Genomic DNA, 16,381 nt, shown 5'->3' on the forward strand with positions numbered 1-16,381 from the left:
ACTTGAACTGGGCTGCAGTGGAAGAGGCCACCAGCAGCATCCCAGATGGTGCTTTAAGCTTCACTTGGAAGTTAGTAGGAATTTAAGCTTTATCTACTTAAACTTGAATTACAGTGAAGCTCTCAATGACAAGTACCTTTGATAAGCTGCTGTTATAAGCACGTAGGAGTGTATATACTTTGACACCAGGAAATTTTCAAGCAGAGAAACATTTAATTAATTTGTGATCCACATAGAATGGATCACTGAATAAGACTTCAAGCTCCTGAGTATCACAGAGTAGTTTTTACATTAACAAGGAAGACTGCTATGAATATAACAGGGATTAAACTGTTTACTATATATTTCCTAAGGGATATTTATCATGCAGCTTCTCCCTCTTCAAATATTAATCTGTGGTTGCTATTATTTCTTCCAGTTATTTACCTTGTAGTGTTGAAGAGGCCAAATATCACTGGATTTTTGTTATCTCGAGTTTGCAGCAGAAAAACATCCTCTGAAAAATTTAAACTCAAAGTAAATGATAGCAGATTACTTTTCTCAGCCCCCAAAAGAGAAATTTCATTGTTTGTTAAAAGTGTAATCCTATTTTACTTGCATATGTTACTTAATTTTATGCAGATTTAAAAACCAAACTTTATAAACAATGCCATACGTAAAGGCACAATTGATGATGGTCAATTCCATATATATAGAAGTTCATATAAACTGGAAACAAAACCTTAACCATTCCTTGTTAATGAATACAAATACAATATTCGACAGTCATATGTGTTATTATGAAAGTGTGTGTTTTGTATGATGGTTTTAAGTTTATTGCAGTCTAGGATATTTACCCAATTCATCAAAATGCGTATCAATTCCATTTCTCCCAGGCACAGAGCAAACTAGCCTTGTTTTGAGGAAGGTGCTCCATTTATTCACAAGCATTCGCTGGCCTCCCATATCATTCTGTGTAAAGAGAAACAAATACTGCTGGTAATTTGAATGAGTAAGTCTAGAAGCACAAACATCTCTGCTGAATTAGCCGCTCATTGTATCTTTTAATGTCAAAAGCATGTGTTTTCAAACCACATGTCTATTACTAGTATACTTTCTCTGGAGTCAGTTTCCAAGCAGGATTTCACTGATCAACTCCAGGTCTCATTAAGAGCTGTGGGTTTATAAGAATTTTTTAATTCTGTACCACATCCGTATGTAGTTTTAACTATGCAGCTGTTGTAAAGCTTTTTTATTTCTCTCTTTTTTTTTTTTTTGTTAGCTGGATTTACCAAGTACTTTGGCAAAGTTTAACATTGTGTTAGGAGCTCAGTGCAGAATTACATAAACATGTTTGGAAACTGAAGCCTTGAATCTATGTATAGAGCTGGTACAGCTGGGGCAAGACTGGGGCAATTGCCTCATAGTGTTCTAAGAATTTCTCAATAACTTTAAATGATTCCTACTTTGTTATGGCTGTCTCATCTTTTTCTTGTTATTGTGTCTGTCGGACTGTTAAGAGAATAGGGCATTTAGTACCAATCAGTAATCAGGTTCTGTAAGTTCTGGGTAGCATCCTCAAAGCTATGGCCTTGTATTCAGGTAGGCTGTGTAACTGACTGTTGAAGATTTTGTATTAGACTTGCAAAACCCCCCTGACAACTTAATTTTAAACTGCTGAATTTAATTGATTTCCTCAGCTTCATACTGAGCTCTCACAGAAACAGAGCTTTGTTTTCCTGAGAAAAGTAGAAATATATGGTGTAGTTGTCTCTGTGTTACAAAACCTCTTACAGCTTAGATAAAAATGTAAAAACTGGGGAAAAAAAGCCAGTTCTTGAATCACCAACTAGCTATTTTCTTTTTGTATTCATTAAATCAAATCTGAATTATAGCATACAGCTGTGAAGTTAATGTCCAGAGCATAAAGTATTTGGAGTTTTGGACAAGTGGCGTAGAAAGGTCTGTAGGATTTTGGTTTAACCCATGGCTAGAGATAAAACGTTCAGGTGGATATATTTCAGACTAGAGTGAATTATTAATCTATTCCGACATCTACCGGAACATAGACCAAAGAATTCTTCAGATCTTAATGCAGGCTTGAATTCAGAAAGCCAACTGGCTTTGTGGACATTAATGTCTTAGGCTGAAATTTGGTACTTTGTATATGTCAGATGTTTTAAGTTACATATGAGCACTCCTTAAGAGATTTTAATGGGTAATATGCTTGTGAGCATATGTGACATATACCATACATTGAGGTGACAGAAGATTTTTAACTTGAATCTTACACTTTACCCAGTAGTTTAAGTAATGAATCCTCTACAGTTAGGAGGAGGAATGCAATTTTTTTTAGAAACAAAATCAGATGCTAAGAAATAAACTCATTCCTTCTTTTAATCAAGCAGAAGTAGTCCCAGTGGGAATGGGAGAGCTCCTCTCATCAGCCTTACTACTGTTCAGTAAAAAAAAGAAAGGAATGCACCCAAACTTCATTAGTTGTTCAGAGAGGACCGATTATGAGCAGCTTGATCTGAGGGATCATATGTTAAAAGTACTCCTCTCCAGCAACTGAGTTCTTCCTGTGTGCGGGCCTAGGGAGCCAAAAAGAGATGGGATCAACACACTAGGAGTGTGGTCTGAGTGGGAAACCGACGATTGTGTAGGGCAGTGGAAGGAATCAAAGTCTTTCCTCATGAGTTTTCTGCTTCTTCTGGGAAATCTAATTTGCTGGACAGGTCAATCATTTATTCTAGTTTCCTATCTGCACAATTTTCCCTAATTGATGTTGAGAAGAGGATAAATGAGACATGAAATTAAAAATTGATTAGCTACTTTATAAAACACTCTATAGATGATTGATGTTGCACTCTTTCTATCATTTATACATCAGAAAGAGGTTTTTTTTGTTTTAATTTACAGAATCACAGAATAGTTGAGTTTGGCAGGGACTTTTGAAGACCATCTAGTCCAATTGACCTGCTCAAACCAAGTTGCTTTGAGCAAGTTGTGTAGCAAATTGCTCAGGGCCATGTCCAGTAAGGTTTAAGTATCTCCAAGGATGGAGATTTTGGGCAACCTGTGACAGTGTTCAACCACACTCACATTAAAAACATGTTTTCTTACATTCATACAGAATTTCATGTTTCAGGCTGTGCTCGTTGTCTCTTGTCCTATTCAGCTTTCTGTTGGGACAGCCATTGACCCTGCACAAATGGATGTCAGTTAAGTCTGCCTCTTGCTAAAAGAATAGGAAGGCAAGAGGGAATGTCAGAGGGGACTAGTGGCTGGCCTGGTCCTGTCACCAGGAGTGTGAGGGGATGGCAGTGTTATGTCAGCTGTGGGAGCTGCAAGAGGCCCTGGACCTAGACCAATACTAAGGGCAATGGACCCTTGATTTGAATTGAGAATATGGATGGTAAGAGAGTTCTGCGAGCAACTGCTACCACATATCAGCACAGAGAGATATGGAACTGAATGACAAATTTTCTGAACTTTGCCCTCCTCTTTAAGCAAAATTCAGTTTCAAGCCCAGATTTCAGATCGCTTCTGAATTTTCTAATGCTTGAGGCTGTTTAGAGGTAGTATTCTCATTCAGACCTATAGCTTACTCTCACACCCATAATAGATGACATATTTGCTTGGGGAAGAAGGCCCAAAGAGAGAAGCTTGCTTGGTTTTGATTTAGCTGGGGAATCAGAAGAAGGACCTTACCGCACATACACGTCCCACTCTGGTATATATGGCATGAGAGCTTGTCTCAGCCTCTAATGCTTTTTCAGTAAAGAAGAAATAGACTTTGTTGTCATCATGGTCTTCGTTGTCAGGAATCATGTATGAGCCAACAAATTTTGGTTCTTTAAAAGAAAACAAAAATAAATGAAAACCAAGTTTATTAAAATATTCTCTTACAGATTTCAATTCTTAAAATCAGCTGGCAGCAAAGAAAAAATAAAATTAAAAATTCAGGGATCAATCAGTCAGAGAGATACCTGATGGTATAGCGTGATACAAATAGGAAAAATATCTATTGTTTTCTGGGTGAGTATCTACAGACCATGTGGAATACATTAATGTAAAACTCCTCATTGCTCCAATAAGCAAATCAATATTCCTTTGTATGCATACAAGAAAAAGACCTTCTTCCAGTCCAGTTCTCCAGGGTTTATATATTTTAATTTGGCTTAGGTTAAAACCTAGCACTGGTATTCACGTAACAATCTCTGATCCCATATAAACCCAGTGCAGGAATTTCAACTTCAGACGAAAACCCTTTTAGATAAAGAAAAAGCTCTGGCAGTTCAGCCAAAAGATTATATATGAACATATATTTTCAAAGATAGAAGGTGCATTGTGTATCTTTGTCATGAAATAAAGGCCTTCCAAATTTTTCCCGGTTCAACATTTTGCTGCGAAGTTGAAACTTAAATTCAGACTTCAGTCCATACCTGTATACCTTTTAACTCCACACCAAGCAGACCTGTGAATGATTTCATCACACTGAGTTGTAGCTAAGATTTTACAAGTTCTTTAAATGAGTATGTCAGTCACACATAGTATGATATCTTAAGAAGCAGTGGGTGATGTAAGTATTTTCGAACTTTCTGTTCTGTGTGAAAACAGTAGTTTCATTTTAAGACACTGATACAGTGTTTGCTAATTTTCTGATTTTTTTAAACATACATTTAAAAATATTCCCTTTCTGCAAATTAAAATTTCAGATATAGACAAAATGAAAAGCAAAGTCTGAGACAATAATTTAGAAAATTCTCTCTTTAAAATAAAGAAAACTTCCAGATGGAAGAGAAGACAAACTTCATTTGTGTATTGTGGATATCCACATGATTGTTTTTACCCCGGTCTTTTATATACCCAGTTAGAATGCTCATTTCAGGAAGGATCTAGGTATTGGACTTAAACTGTCTTTTAAAAAAGTGTTTAAGTCAAGTCTTAGGTGAGATTCATGTAGGAAGAAGTGTTCTCTTCTGATCTGGGAGAAAACTGCTGTGAAATTTGATGAAATATTGCATTATGTTTGGAGCAAAACAAATTAAGATTCTGATGTTCTTCTCTAAAACTACCTGGTTTAACTTTGCTTCATTTAACTGTACCTATTTTTATTTTACGTTATTGATAAAGATTGAGTTGTTTAATTGCAACATAAAGATGAAATGATCTCATCTAGAAAAAAAAGAATGGTGTGTTCTAATGAGAAGTTCCCACTAGTTAAATAGAGTATATTTTACTTATATCAGGAGTATCACAAAATAGGATAGAACATTCAGAGTGTAAATTAAAAGCAATGTTAAAAGTAAAAAATGAGTGATTTAAAAGTTCCATTTGTTAAATCCAAAATGTAATCAAGGTAAAGATTTCAATATAATCATCCTGAAAGGGGGTTCATGAAAAAAATTCATGAAAAAATAGTTTAACCAACTTAATCTCCAAATGGATGTATGTATGCATGAACAATATATTTTTAATTTCTGGTTAAACAGAAATTGGTTAGTAATCTGAAACAACTCTGGTTCTTCCTTCTCATACCTTTCAACAGGCGTTCACTGTCAGGTTCTGTTCGGAGATGGGGCATGCGGTTCATGGTGCGAAATAGAGCAGCATCTCTTCCCCAGTAGTCACTGTAGAGACCAGTAAAAAGTTCACCACCTGCAGATCATACATTAAAGAACAAAAACAAAACAATTTGGTAATGCTCTATGTATGAATTTCAATGACTATGACAGAAACTGCATTATAAACATGGCACATTAGAATTTGTTCAAATTCAAGGAAGGCAAATCTGTAAGTTACGTATGGTCTAAAGAGCATATGGACGTTGTTCCCACCAGCAACATATACGGTTGGAATGGCATGAGGACAAGAATTTTAACTTTCATTTATGGGATCAGCCTCATTTTCGGAATTGACTTCATGACTTCAGGGTAGATTCACACACAATACATGAAGCCCTTAAATTAACATCTAAGTACATCTGCCATGTTAACTTCTACCACATTAGGCATCTAAATTCAAAGATCTCACTGTCATTCAGTTAGTGCCTAGGCCCAGAGACACCTACCTAAATTTTCAACAGTGCAAGGACTATGACCAGTGCTTTACTTCTGGGCATTTCCAAAAGTCTCCTGGTCTTGCTAATGAGAAACAACAAATCACTTGGTTCCCAAACTGGAAGATACATATTAGGTTTATGAGCCAGAATATGGGATGAAAATGCAACAGCAAGTTTCAGAGGATGCAGTTCTAGGGAAAAGAATGCTCATGGCTTCACTGAACCACTGATTTGGGCTACGCTGCATGGATACAGCTCAAGGCTAAACTATACCTGAATCCACTCAAAGAGGGGAGTTTCCTGAGCACAGTTACCAGATCTGGCTCTGTGCAAAACATGGCTGAAAAAAAGATTAGTTAGTGAAGCACATAGTGAAAATACTGGAGGCAGTTATCTCCCCAGCTGGAGAGATAAGAAGCAGATCCTACTACTTTTGAAATGATTTCTGTAAGCAAGCACATGTTTTATGAGGCCAGGGGGGTTTTCCAGTCATCCTTCTGGAGCTGTTCCACTTAACTACAGTGTGGATACATCTTGCTAGCTTAGTTGTTAAAGAAAAAGAGCTTGTTTTACTCTGATCTGACAATAACTTGTTTTCATACCATTAAAATATTCAACAGAGTAGGGACAGGATCTGATATGTCATCCATCCTGCACAGCTAGTGATGAATATTTCCTGAAAAATTTATAGGTACAGAAATTGGGTCCCATTTTCATAGGATTTAGATAACATTCACAAATGAAGCAAGCATAGGAAAATATTCAAAATAATATGCTGATTGCCAATAACTGTAGAAAATCTGTATGTAGTGGAGTGCAAATAAATCATACATGTGTTCAAAAATTCACCTTCTCTCTGACTGTCTAAAATTGTGATATTGGATATGTTTTGCTTTAGTGAAATACCATCAGTAAATCTACCTTTTAGTTATGCATGGGTGCATTTCCCCTTAACTGACCAAGCATTAAGAATAATATATTTCACGTCCTTGTGGATTTAGGCTATAGCTTTTAGGCCCAGTTTCAGAAGCTGACAGTTACAGTCACTAGGTGGCATCCCTGTGTCAGAAAATAACACGGCAGGAGTTAAACTGTAAGAAAAGGAAGATAATCTCTAGTTCGTGGCTAACCTGATCAGAGTTTTCAGTAACACGGTCCTACCTGCTAATTGAAATAAACACCACTGATGCATTCAAATTACATTTGATGGCAGGATTATAGCAGGAAATTTGATTATACACGATTATTGCAAAAACCAAGGGTTTTCTCAGTGGTCCTCCTCAAAGTGTGAATTCTGTTTCTCTTAAGAGATATATATGAATTAAATGGTACCATAAGCCTGAAAAATGATTCTGAAAACTTTATATTTTGGCAGCTGGGGCTGGTTCAGAAACCTCTGTTAATTTGGAACTGAGAGCCTTTTTGCCTTGCACTTCACCATACAAAGAATGGATATTGCTTCGTAAAATACATGGTCATGATTTGGTGTAAAATATTGGCAAGTGATTTTAAAAGGGAATATAAATTATAGCATCAATACAGGTTAAGATTACTCAAAAGTAGTAGAGGATTTTATTTCTTAAACAACACAAATTTGCTTAAACAACAGGATTTTTCAGTGTCTGAATAATGTTCTAAACAGTCTTCACAAGCCTGATTAATGAGTTACATTAGTCATAAATCAGGCTTTAAGAATTCCATTGGAAAAGTATCTAGGACTGGCTGGTTTTGTTTTTATTTATGGTGATGTGTGATACAAAATGTAGTGCTTATTTCTTTTCAACACCCTGGAGAATCTTGGAAAATACATCAGTGCAGGGTAAATTATTCAGAGGATGCACATATTCACATATTGCTGGTGATCAGGATTATCAGATATAACTCCAGATGTTCAGAATTTTGGATATGAAGCCTATTCCCTCTGTTTGGCATAGTTATAAAATGTTAGTACACGTAGCTAACCTGCTGCTATGGCATTCTACTGTATACTGGGGGAGTTCTGACTGATTTTATCTGTGAGATCCTAGGGGTAGAAAAACTGAAGTTCCAGTCTTGGATGGATATTGTTCCATGAAAGAGATTGTACGGATACAGAAATGAAACCTGATTTTCATCCTGAAGTGTTACTAAACTGAACACAAGTATCAGGTGTGAGCAGACAGGTCACGTCACCTAAAAAAAATGAGAATATACTGGTGAGTGTGCCTGGCAAAGATCTCAGCGTAAGAGCATTCAACATAATTCTGAGATCTTTTACACTTTTGACATTAAAAGGATCTTCTCTTTCCCTCTTTAGCTGACTTCTGCACATCCTTATATCCAAGTTACAAATTTTGAAAACTGCAGGTTTTTACAGGTGCTGAATAATTATAGTTTTAGAGACAGCCTGAGGTTGAGGTTTAAAAAATCCTGGCAAGATTTCTACTCGTCTCTCCTCCATTGCAAAGCTATGCATATCAGCTGCATATCAGCTCACTCCTGCCTTGGTTGCAGGGTTTATACTACTGCACATCACACTGATAAACCAGTTTCTTCCAGTGAAAATCAACTGAGCAATGTCACAGAACTTCACTCCTACCCTCTTCCAGTCTAGTCTCAGCTTCACATGTTTGACAAATTAATTGCTAAAGTTTAAGTTTCAATAAAACCTGGTTGATCTTGATGAAATAAGAATAAAAACTTTCTCCTCTCCTTATTTATACAAACAAAAAATCCCATAGACCTCAAAACCCGGTTGTGGCTCAAGTGATTCATTCGCACTTTCTAGCCATCATATATTTCAAGAAAACAAATGCTTTCAAAGTTCAATGGGGCCACTTAAAAGAGACCTTTACTTTTTGCCCTATTCTCAGAGAAAAAATATTAACAAAAACTGAATACAAACTTCTTCTAAAAGCAAGAATCCCTAAATGACAACCCTTAAAGAAAATCAGATTGGAGCATAAGATTTAATTTAAGAAACTTAATATATACATAGAATTTTTTTAAAATAGGCTCCTTCCACCTTAGAGGTGTGTTTTCTTTGTTTGTTATTGGCATGTTTTGTGTACCTACTTCAAACTAGAAGGTAATGCAAACATAAGTTACTGTTTATCAGTAGTCTTATTTGTTTAAATGTAAAATTCATGTTATGAATAAAGGAGCAGAGTGCAATGAGTAGAACGTAAGCAGCGCCTTTAATACATTTCTTTGACTGTCAGCCAGTTATTACTGACTGACAACTAAAATCAGAATACCAGTTTACATTTATTGCAAGAGACACCTTTCATGGTAGGAAAAAAACAAATTCAAAAGAAATTAGCTACTGCTTAGCTGGTAAACTTCCTCTGTATATTTGTACTTTCTGCCTGTCAGTCAAGTATTCTGTCTCCTATTTAAGGAGAAAATGTATTTATTTTAGCTTATTGTCTGGAATAAAAATAAAAAACACAAATACATGAAACTGTTTTAAACCTGTAAACCCAGAAAATATTATTGGAGTGGATTCCCTGGTTAGAAAAGCATATTCAATTGTAGTTTAGATTTTTCACCACTTGCTCATGATATATTGCAGGTAACAAAACCTAGACATAAAATAATTTCTCAGTTTTCAAGAACTAGTGTGGTCTAAATTAATCCGTGTGCGTGATCTGATATCAAAAGTAGTTTTTGCTATTGAAAACAGATGGGAAAGTTCATTAGAAATAGAAGTCCAAAAGTTTTATATGCCTCTTATCTAAACACATACATTTTATTCAGCCTGCCATCCAACATCTATTCTGTTTCCTGATGCTGACAATAAATTGCTAGAAGTTAATTGTTCATAAACTGAGGAATTCATCACAAGCTACTTTACCACTGGGTCAGATAACCTGTAATAAAACTTATGACAGCATGAATATTTGATTTTAAAGCCAAGTCACGAACTATTGTTCTCTTGAAGTGGGTATTTAACTGATGTGTTGAAATACATGAAGAGATACAGAACAAGGAATTCTCTTTCTTCCTAAATTAATCTTGCTAACTCTGGTTCTAATTAGTGATGAGGTAAATGTCTTTTCAAGATCAAGATTTTAAAAGCTTTTAAACTTTTATCAGAGGTATGTCAAATTTCCTTGTTGTTCTAATCTTTACCATTGGTCAATAGCCACACTGGTGTAGGCTGCTGTGTTAATTGGAGTTGCAGAGGTGAAAGCAGGTTTAGAATTGTTTAGCTACGAAGAAGAGGAAGCTGAGATATGAAAGCCTTTACTAACAGCTTTGCATAAAATTTTGTCAAGGACATACACGTTGGCTGAACCTACATGGGAGAGCGGAGGCAGCTCCGGGGTGCAGCTTTTAAGGGCCTGCTCCTTAGAGAGATTTCACTTTCTAAGAAAATTAGAGTGCATGAGGAAGAATGGAATACCCAAGAACCATAGGAAAGACTGGAAAACCATTCCTTGAGGGTGCCTCGTGTAGTTGTTATCTCCTGTCATAGGGTCATGGCCACCATGAGCTGGAATCAGGGCTCAAGTGAATAAATGACCACCCCTTCCTTCAGAGGGCAGTTGGCATTAGAAGTTTCAGTCTCATTTTCAAATGTTAATTAAAAGATTCCTTAATATTCACCATATTTTTGTCCATGTCTTCTACCCTTTTCAAACGGATGCCTACAGAGATAAAGATATAGCTTCTGGAGTCTAAGAAGCAGTATTAATTCTGTTTATTCTGCAAGCTCTAGTTAGTAGAAGTTTGCAGAAGATTTTAAAATACATGGAAATACAAACATTTTAGGATATTTTACCAAGTGTTGCAAGTGTTCAATTCCAGTAGTATAAAAAATATGAAAGCATTAATAAAATAATAAACTGCTTGAAGAATTTCGTTATGCTTTTAAAATACAATTCCATGACCACTTGAAATCATAGAATTCCCAATGGAGGTCTTTCAGGTCATATTAGTTTTGATGAAGGGGTAAATTTTTTTCTCTTTTTTTATGTTGTATCAGTGTTTTGACAAAAAGAAAGATATTATTTTCTCATTAATCTTGCTGCATTACAATATTTTTAATTTTTTGGGGTTGATTTTATAAGTCTTTGTCAGTGGATGCCCAGATTCTGATTAGCATTTATCAGGAAAGGTCTTATTTAATGGATTTCTCTTTCAGATAAAATGGTGAGGATCCATAGGACCTCCTACGATACAGGCGAACTAATGTATAAGCCGGAAGCACAAGGACTAACCATTAATCTTGAAGTGCTCAGTGGAACAATCTGGCTTCCATTTAAGCAAATAAAATTCACATTGATGTCACAGTAGGAACATGATCAGGTTAATTTATTTACTTAGTTCTGTATGAGGAAAGGTTGAGAAGGACTTCAAGATTAGCCCATGAGGTTTCAGGCCTATAGCAAATTCCATGGGATGAGTCTTTGTTCCCAGGCTAAAACTGAAATCTGTTAAAAGCTGTAGAAACATTTTAGAAATCAGGGTGGAAGAAAAGCATAACAATCTGTGCTTCATGGATTTTGGAATGTCAGTCAAAATGCATCTTTTTTTATTGGACTCTTTCATGACTTCTTAACCCACTAACTTTTAAGAATTTGAGCTGCACTTTTTTTAATGGAAATGAACAATGGTTTGATTGCTTTCTGCAATTTGAAAGATTTGACTTTACTTGCGAAGATCTTTCTTGTAAATAATTTGTTAATGTAAAAGAACAAATAACCTAGCATGTAAAAATACATCTGTCACTCATGATCAATACTTCCTCACCACTGTGGGTGAGCTATATCATTATAATTATTAATTAGAGAATTTAGCTGTCCAATTTTAAAATATGAAATCAAACGTAAGTATAAAAGGGCCGTAAAATCCTTTTAACATTTTTTTATCCCTGAAAAGTTGAATGTTTATATGAACTTTAGCCTCTTGTTTTCTAGCTCTTTCTTTTAACAGCTATACCTTCCAAATGCTCAGTTTTCTAAAACCAGAAATTGTTGCCTAAGTGCGTCTAGCTTTCACCCTTTACCTGCTCTTCCAGTCTATTTTTAGTCAATGTACTATAATACTGTCAAGACTGTGTTTGCTTGATATCACAAAATGTTTTCAGGAAAAAATTACAAAGGAAAAAACATATGGTTTGCTATACTAGAACTTGAAATGTCCCAGCCCTACACTGATATGCTCACCAGCAAGGCATAGAGGAGCACTATCTCAGCATGCCTTTCTGGCACTGCAGAGTTTGAAATCTATTTTTATAAATGTGGAGTATAAGATAAACTCTCCTAGCAAAGCATCACCACTTTTGGATTGTTTTGTTAGAAGGCAGCATTGAAAAAAAATTATTTTGACCTCAAAAGCTGTAATTTATATGAACAATAAATGCTTGATGAAAAAACCTACCAAACCAACAACAGTTAAATTCACATGTTTACAAGATGCTTGTTACTCAGAATACATCTCAGGGGATAAATAATAATTTTGTGTATTTGTCTCAGTGGTGGAAAAGATTAATCTAGACATATTGCTTTGCTTTGAAGAAAAATAGGAAATTGTTATTTTGAAAATCACACAACAATCAATTACCTCTTCAGGATGGCACGTGTCATATAACATCTACTCACTTCAGTGAGATGCCCTTGCTGCAGTTAATGCTGCCTGGGATGTAATATTAATGTGGACAGCACCATGAGGATTAAGTCTGATATGTGGAAGGCTGCAATAGAAGACTGATAACACTTTGGTGTGCTGAAGAGAAAGACAGAATGACATATTGACAGGACTGTGAAGCTTGTGACATAAAGATCATTACCAATTAAGATGGAGGTGAAGGAAGAACTGGGGTCAAAAGGGCACCTGCCTCTTCCTCTCTCAAATTTGTGCGATTCCAGTTGAAACAGATGATCCTTAAAAAAAAAAAAAAAGAATCACAGAAACCAGCATAAAACCTCCAGGCAAAGAAAAAAGTTCTTAGACATGAGATTTAACTTTGTTATACCTTTGTAATGGACTGACTTCATTAGGGAGAAAACACAATTATGGTTGCTTACTGATGTACTTAGTAAAAATTCTCTGAGTTTCTACAAATCACCTTTGTGTGTGCACTAACCCAAAAAGAATCAGTAATATGCTCACTAAAATTGCATTTATTTAATTTCTGTGGGAGTAGAGAGTGAAGATTCCTCTATCTTTTCTCCAAATTATCTAAACATTAAATAGATATCTAGCCATGGAATGTGTTTTACTCAAAACATTTTTGCTGGTAGCTGTTAAATATGTTAAAATGCTGTGCTATCTTTCCTTGATAATGTTGAGATGTTTATATATCTTCTTCATAAAAGTATGTTTAGGAATGAGTTCACAATTATGGTTTGCAGAGCAGATGTGATTTCTGCAGTGGATTTGGCAGAATATAAATATAAAAAAATACTGGCAACTTAGTTTAATTTGCCTGCATAAGGCTTTAAAAGCTGAGAAAGAATTTACTATGTAAATTTTCATAATTCTACAATTGCCCCAGCTTTCTCAAAAGAGGCAATTAATTGCCTGATAAAATATCAAGTGAAAGTAAGATTTATGTTTGTAATTCATACATTAACAAAAAGGCATACTACAAAACACAGATATGGGGGGAGAATAAAAGGGCAAATAGAGAGAAATCTGTGAAATCTCATAAAAATATGCTACCAGCCTTCAAGTGTGTGGCTAGTAAACATTTTGATAGTCTAGTACCCAAAAGTCTATTGAAATGTAGATTATATCATCATATTGGATAAATGCAACCTGTTCAGTAAACTCATCTCAGGTTCACATTGAGAATATAGTAAGGTAAATGTTTTGCAAAGAATAAAATTATATGTGACAGGACTCCAAATCCACCTAAATCATACATGCCATTTTGCTGTAACTTCTGATCAAAAATTAGGATTCCCATTAGTCAGAGAGTTGCTATCAAAAAGAGATATAACTCAAAATGCACCTCTGGAAAAATAAGACATGCATTTCATGTCTACCTGAAGTGAAAAAGCCACCCCAAAACAAAATTAGCAAGCAAAACCCATACAAAATTTAAGTAATGGTCCTGAAGCTCATGGGGAAATGAGACAGAATCTCACCTTCCCAAAAGCTCCTGTGTTGGTTTAACCCTGGCACATTAATGCCTGATGTTACAGCTGATACAGCCGAAAATAATCATCTGGGGTAGATACTGGTGGTACAGGAATATTATTTCCTGCTATATCAGCTTCAGCTGCATTCCAGAAGTAGCTATTCCCCCACTGTTGTTGGGTAAATGTCAAACAATGAGGAAATATTTCTCTGTGCGTGGAAATCTCAGCCCCATTCCATACTTTTCAAACATCACATACCAGCTATTTTTCAGAACTAAATACCATAATATTTTGGGTCAACAGCAGGGAAAAAAAAAAAAAAAAGAGTGAGGTGAACTAAGGAAAAGAACGAAAAAACTCCTGAAACTGTGGAAAAGTACTAGGGGGGCATAATTGTCATAAAATATGGTGTAAAGGAAATGTTTCTATAAACAATCTGACTAGTATTATTTATTCTCCAATCATATATGAAAAATAAAGTTACTCATGAAAAAGTTTCTCTTCTGGGATGTCAACCAAACTGTTTGTCAATGAATATTCAATAAATAGGAAATAAAATAATACAGAGAAAGTTGTAGAAGTAAGTGAAGAAATAAATGGAGAGTTAAAATGTAATAGCTTTTTCTAGTCTTACTACTTTCTGTTCATTTATCCTCAAAGTAAAATAAAAATAGTCTTGTCTGTGAGAGGAAAAAGTAAAAAAATTGAAGCTGTTTTCATAAGAAAATAGACTCAGGTAAAGTGATCAGCTGTGAAAACAAAATTATTTGGAAACAATACTTGAATAATTTATATTATCCATACTTCATGGTTTATAGTGTATGGCTCATATTTTATCCTACATAGGGAATAGAAACTGTTTTTTCGTTTTGTTACAGGATAAGACATGATCCCATCACGGCCATAACCGACATTGCATATTCATGTCTTCCCCAAGTAAAACGCTTCTGATACTCAGACCGGGAACACTTGGCCAGCATAGGAGTCTTCCAGATGATGTGAAATATTTTGTGGCACTGTACAGCAAAGTATAGTATCACAATTAAAAAGCTACTAATGTAGTTAACTATTCCCCTAAGAGCCACAATGAAATTAAAGGTAAAGATAAACCCATCTCTTTAAATATTAATGCCATGAATGCATTTAAAACAGCAAACTACATGACCATGGAATGAAAATGTTAAGCAATGTGTATAGTATCCCTTTCATTTTCTACATTTTAACAGCTGGAATTTTGAATAGTTTGTAGCTTAATGCTAACACATCATAGACAAAAATTTGGATCTCAGTGCAACTTGGGGAAGTTTTAATATAAAACCAGTATATAAATACTGTTTATAATATAAACTCACCAGTTCTGATATAAAGCATGATGTGTATCTCATAAATGCTTGCAGATGAATTTCACTGTCTGAAAAGTCACTAAAAATATAAGCAATGGCTCTTCAAGAGAGATTTTTCCACCTTCACCTTTTAGGACAGATACCAAATATTCCATGGTTGCAATAGTTTCCTCTCATCACTGTGGCAGATCAGATGTTAGGTGTGTCAGCTTCCATGGGATGCCAGTTTAAATGAAATAAGCGTTACACATTAATAATCAGCTTTGAAAGCTAATACCATAATTCTAACCCTCCTTGCTCTTTGTGACATTGGAATCCCTTCAGAAAGATCAGAAGAAAACTGTCAGTTTCCTCACAGGTTATCCAGCACAGCAATTCAACATTGCAATTTATTTCACTGGTAAAAATTATGCAAAAATACATATGGAGGGCTGGAAGTGGAATTACAAATTTCTACATGTAATTTGGGAAAAAGAAATGGGTTTGATTTATGATACCTATAACTCAGGAATCATAATGCACTTTCAACCGTTATTAAAATAATAATGTTGTTTAAAAAGAAACAAGATATTTCCAAGGCATCAAGAATTTTGCCATTAACTTGATATGAATGGATAATTTTAGACAATGAAGAATAAAGAAGGCTCTAAATAATAATGAAAGAAAAGGTCAAACAGAGACATTAAAATTTAAAGGCTGCATTTAACTTTGTTGCAGAAAATATCTTCCTCTAATGCCAAGTGCTGCTTTGCTCTGGTTTAAGACAGCATTTATGCACGGGATTAATTTAAAACATATGCTTACTTTCACTGCTGTTCAGCAAAGTATGTAAGTCTGCTCTTAATGTTGATAAAATGGCTGTATCTTTTCACTAAACCAGGGACTTAAGAATATAGAGACTTTGTCTAGGTTTTCTTACA

At 35.2% G+C, this 16,381-nt stretch overlaps 1 protein-coding gene across 1 annotated transcript in view; it reads right to left on the reverse strand.

Moving 5' to 3' along the window:
- Nucleotides 1–16,381, reverse strand: part of SEMA3E (semaphorin 3E) — a 137,953-nt gene that overhangs the window by 25,938 nt on the left and 95,634 nt on the right. The window contains exons 5-9 of the mRNA XM_057422510.1: nt 12,822–12,915; nt 5,524–5,643; nt 3,694–3,836; nt 837–951; nt 427–496 (exon numbers count right to left, since the gene is read on the reverse strand). Coding sequence (XP_057278493.1) covers nt 427–496; nt 837–951; nt 3,694–3,836; nt 5,524–5,643; nt 12,822–12,915 — 542 coding nt within the window. The remainder of the gene's footprint in view (nt 1–426; nt 497–836; nt 952–3,693; nt 3,837–5,523; nt 5,644–12,821; nt 12,916–16,381) is intronic.

The sequence above is a fragment of the Pezoporus wallicus genome, unplaced genomic scaffold (genome assembly GCF_028554395.1).
Source record: "Pezoporus wallicus isolate ANWC-B61680 ecotype Strahan unplaced genomic scaffold, APGP_CSIRO_Pwel_v1 contig_3058, whole genome shotgun sequence".
NCBI classification, from domain to species: Eukaryota; Metazoa; Chordata; class Aves; order Psittaciformes; family Psittacidae; genus Pezoporus; species Pezoporus wallicus.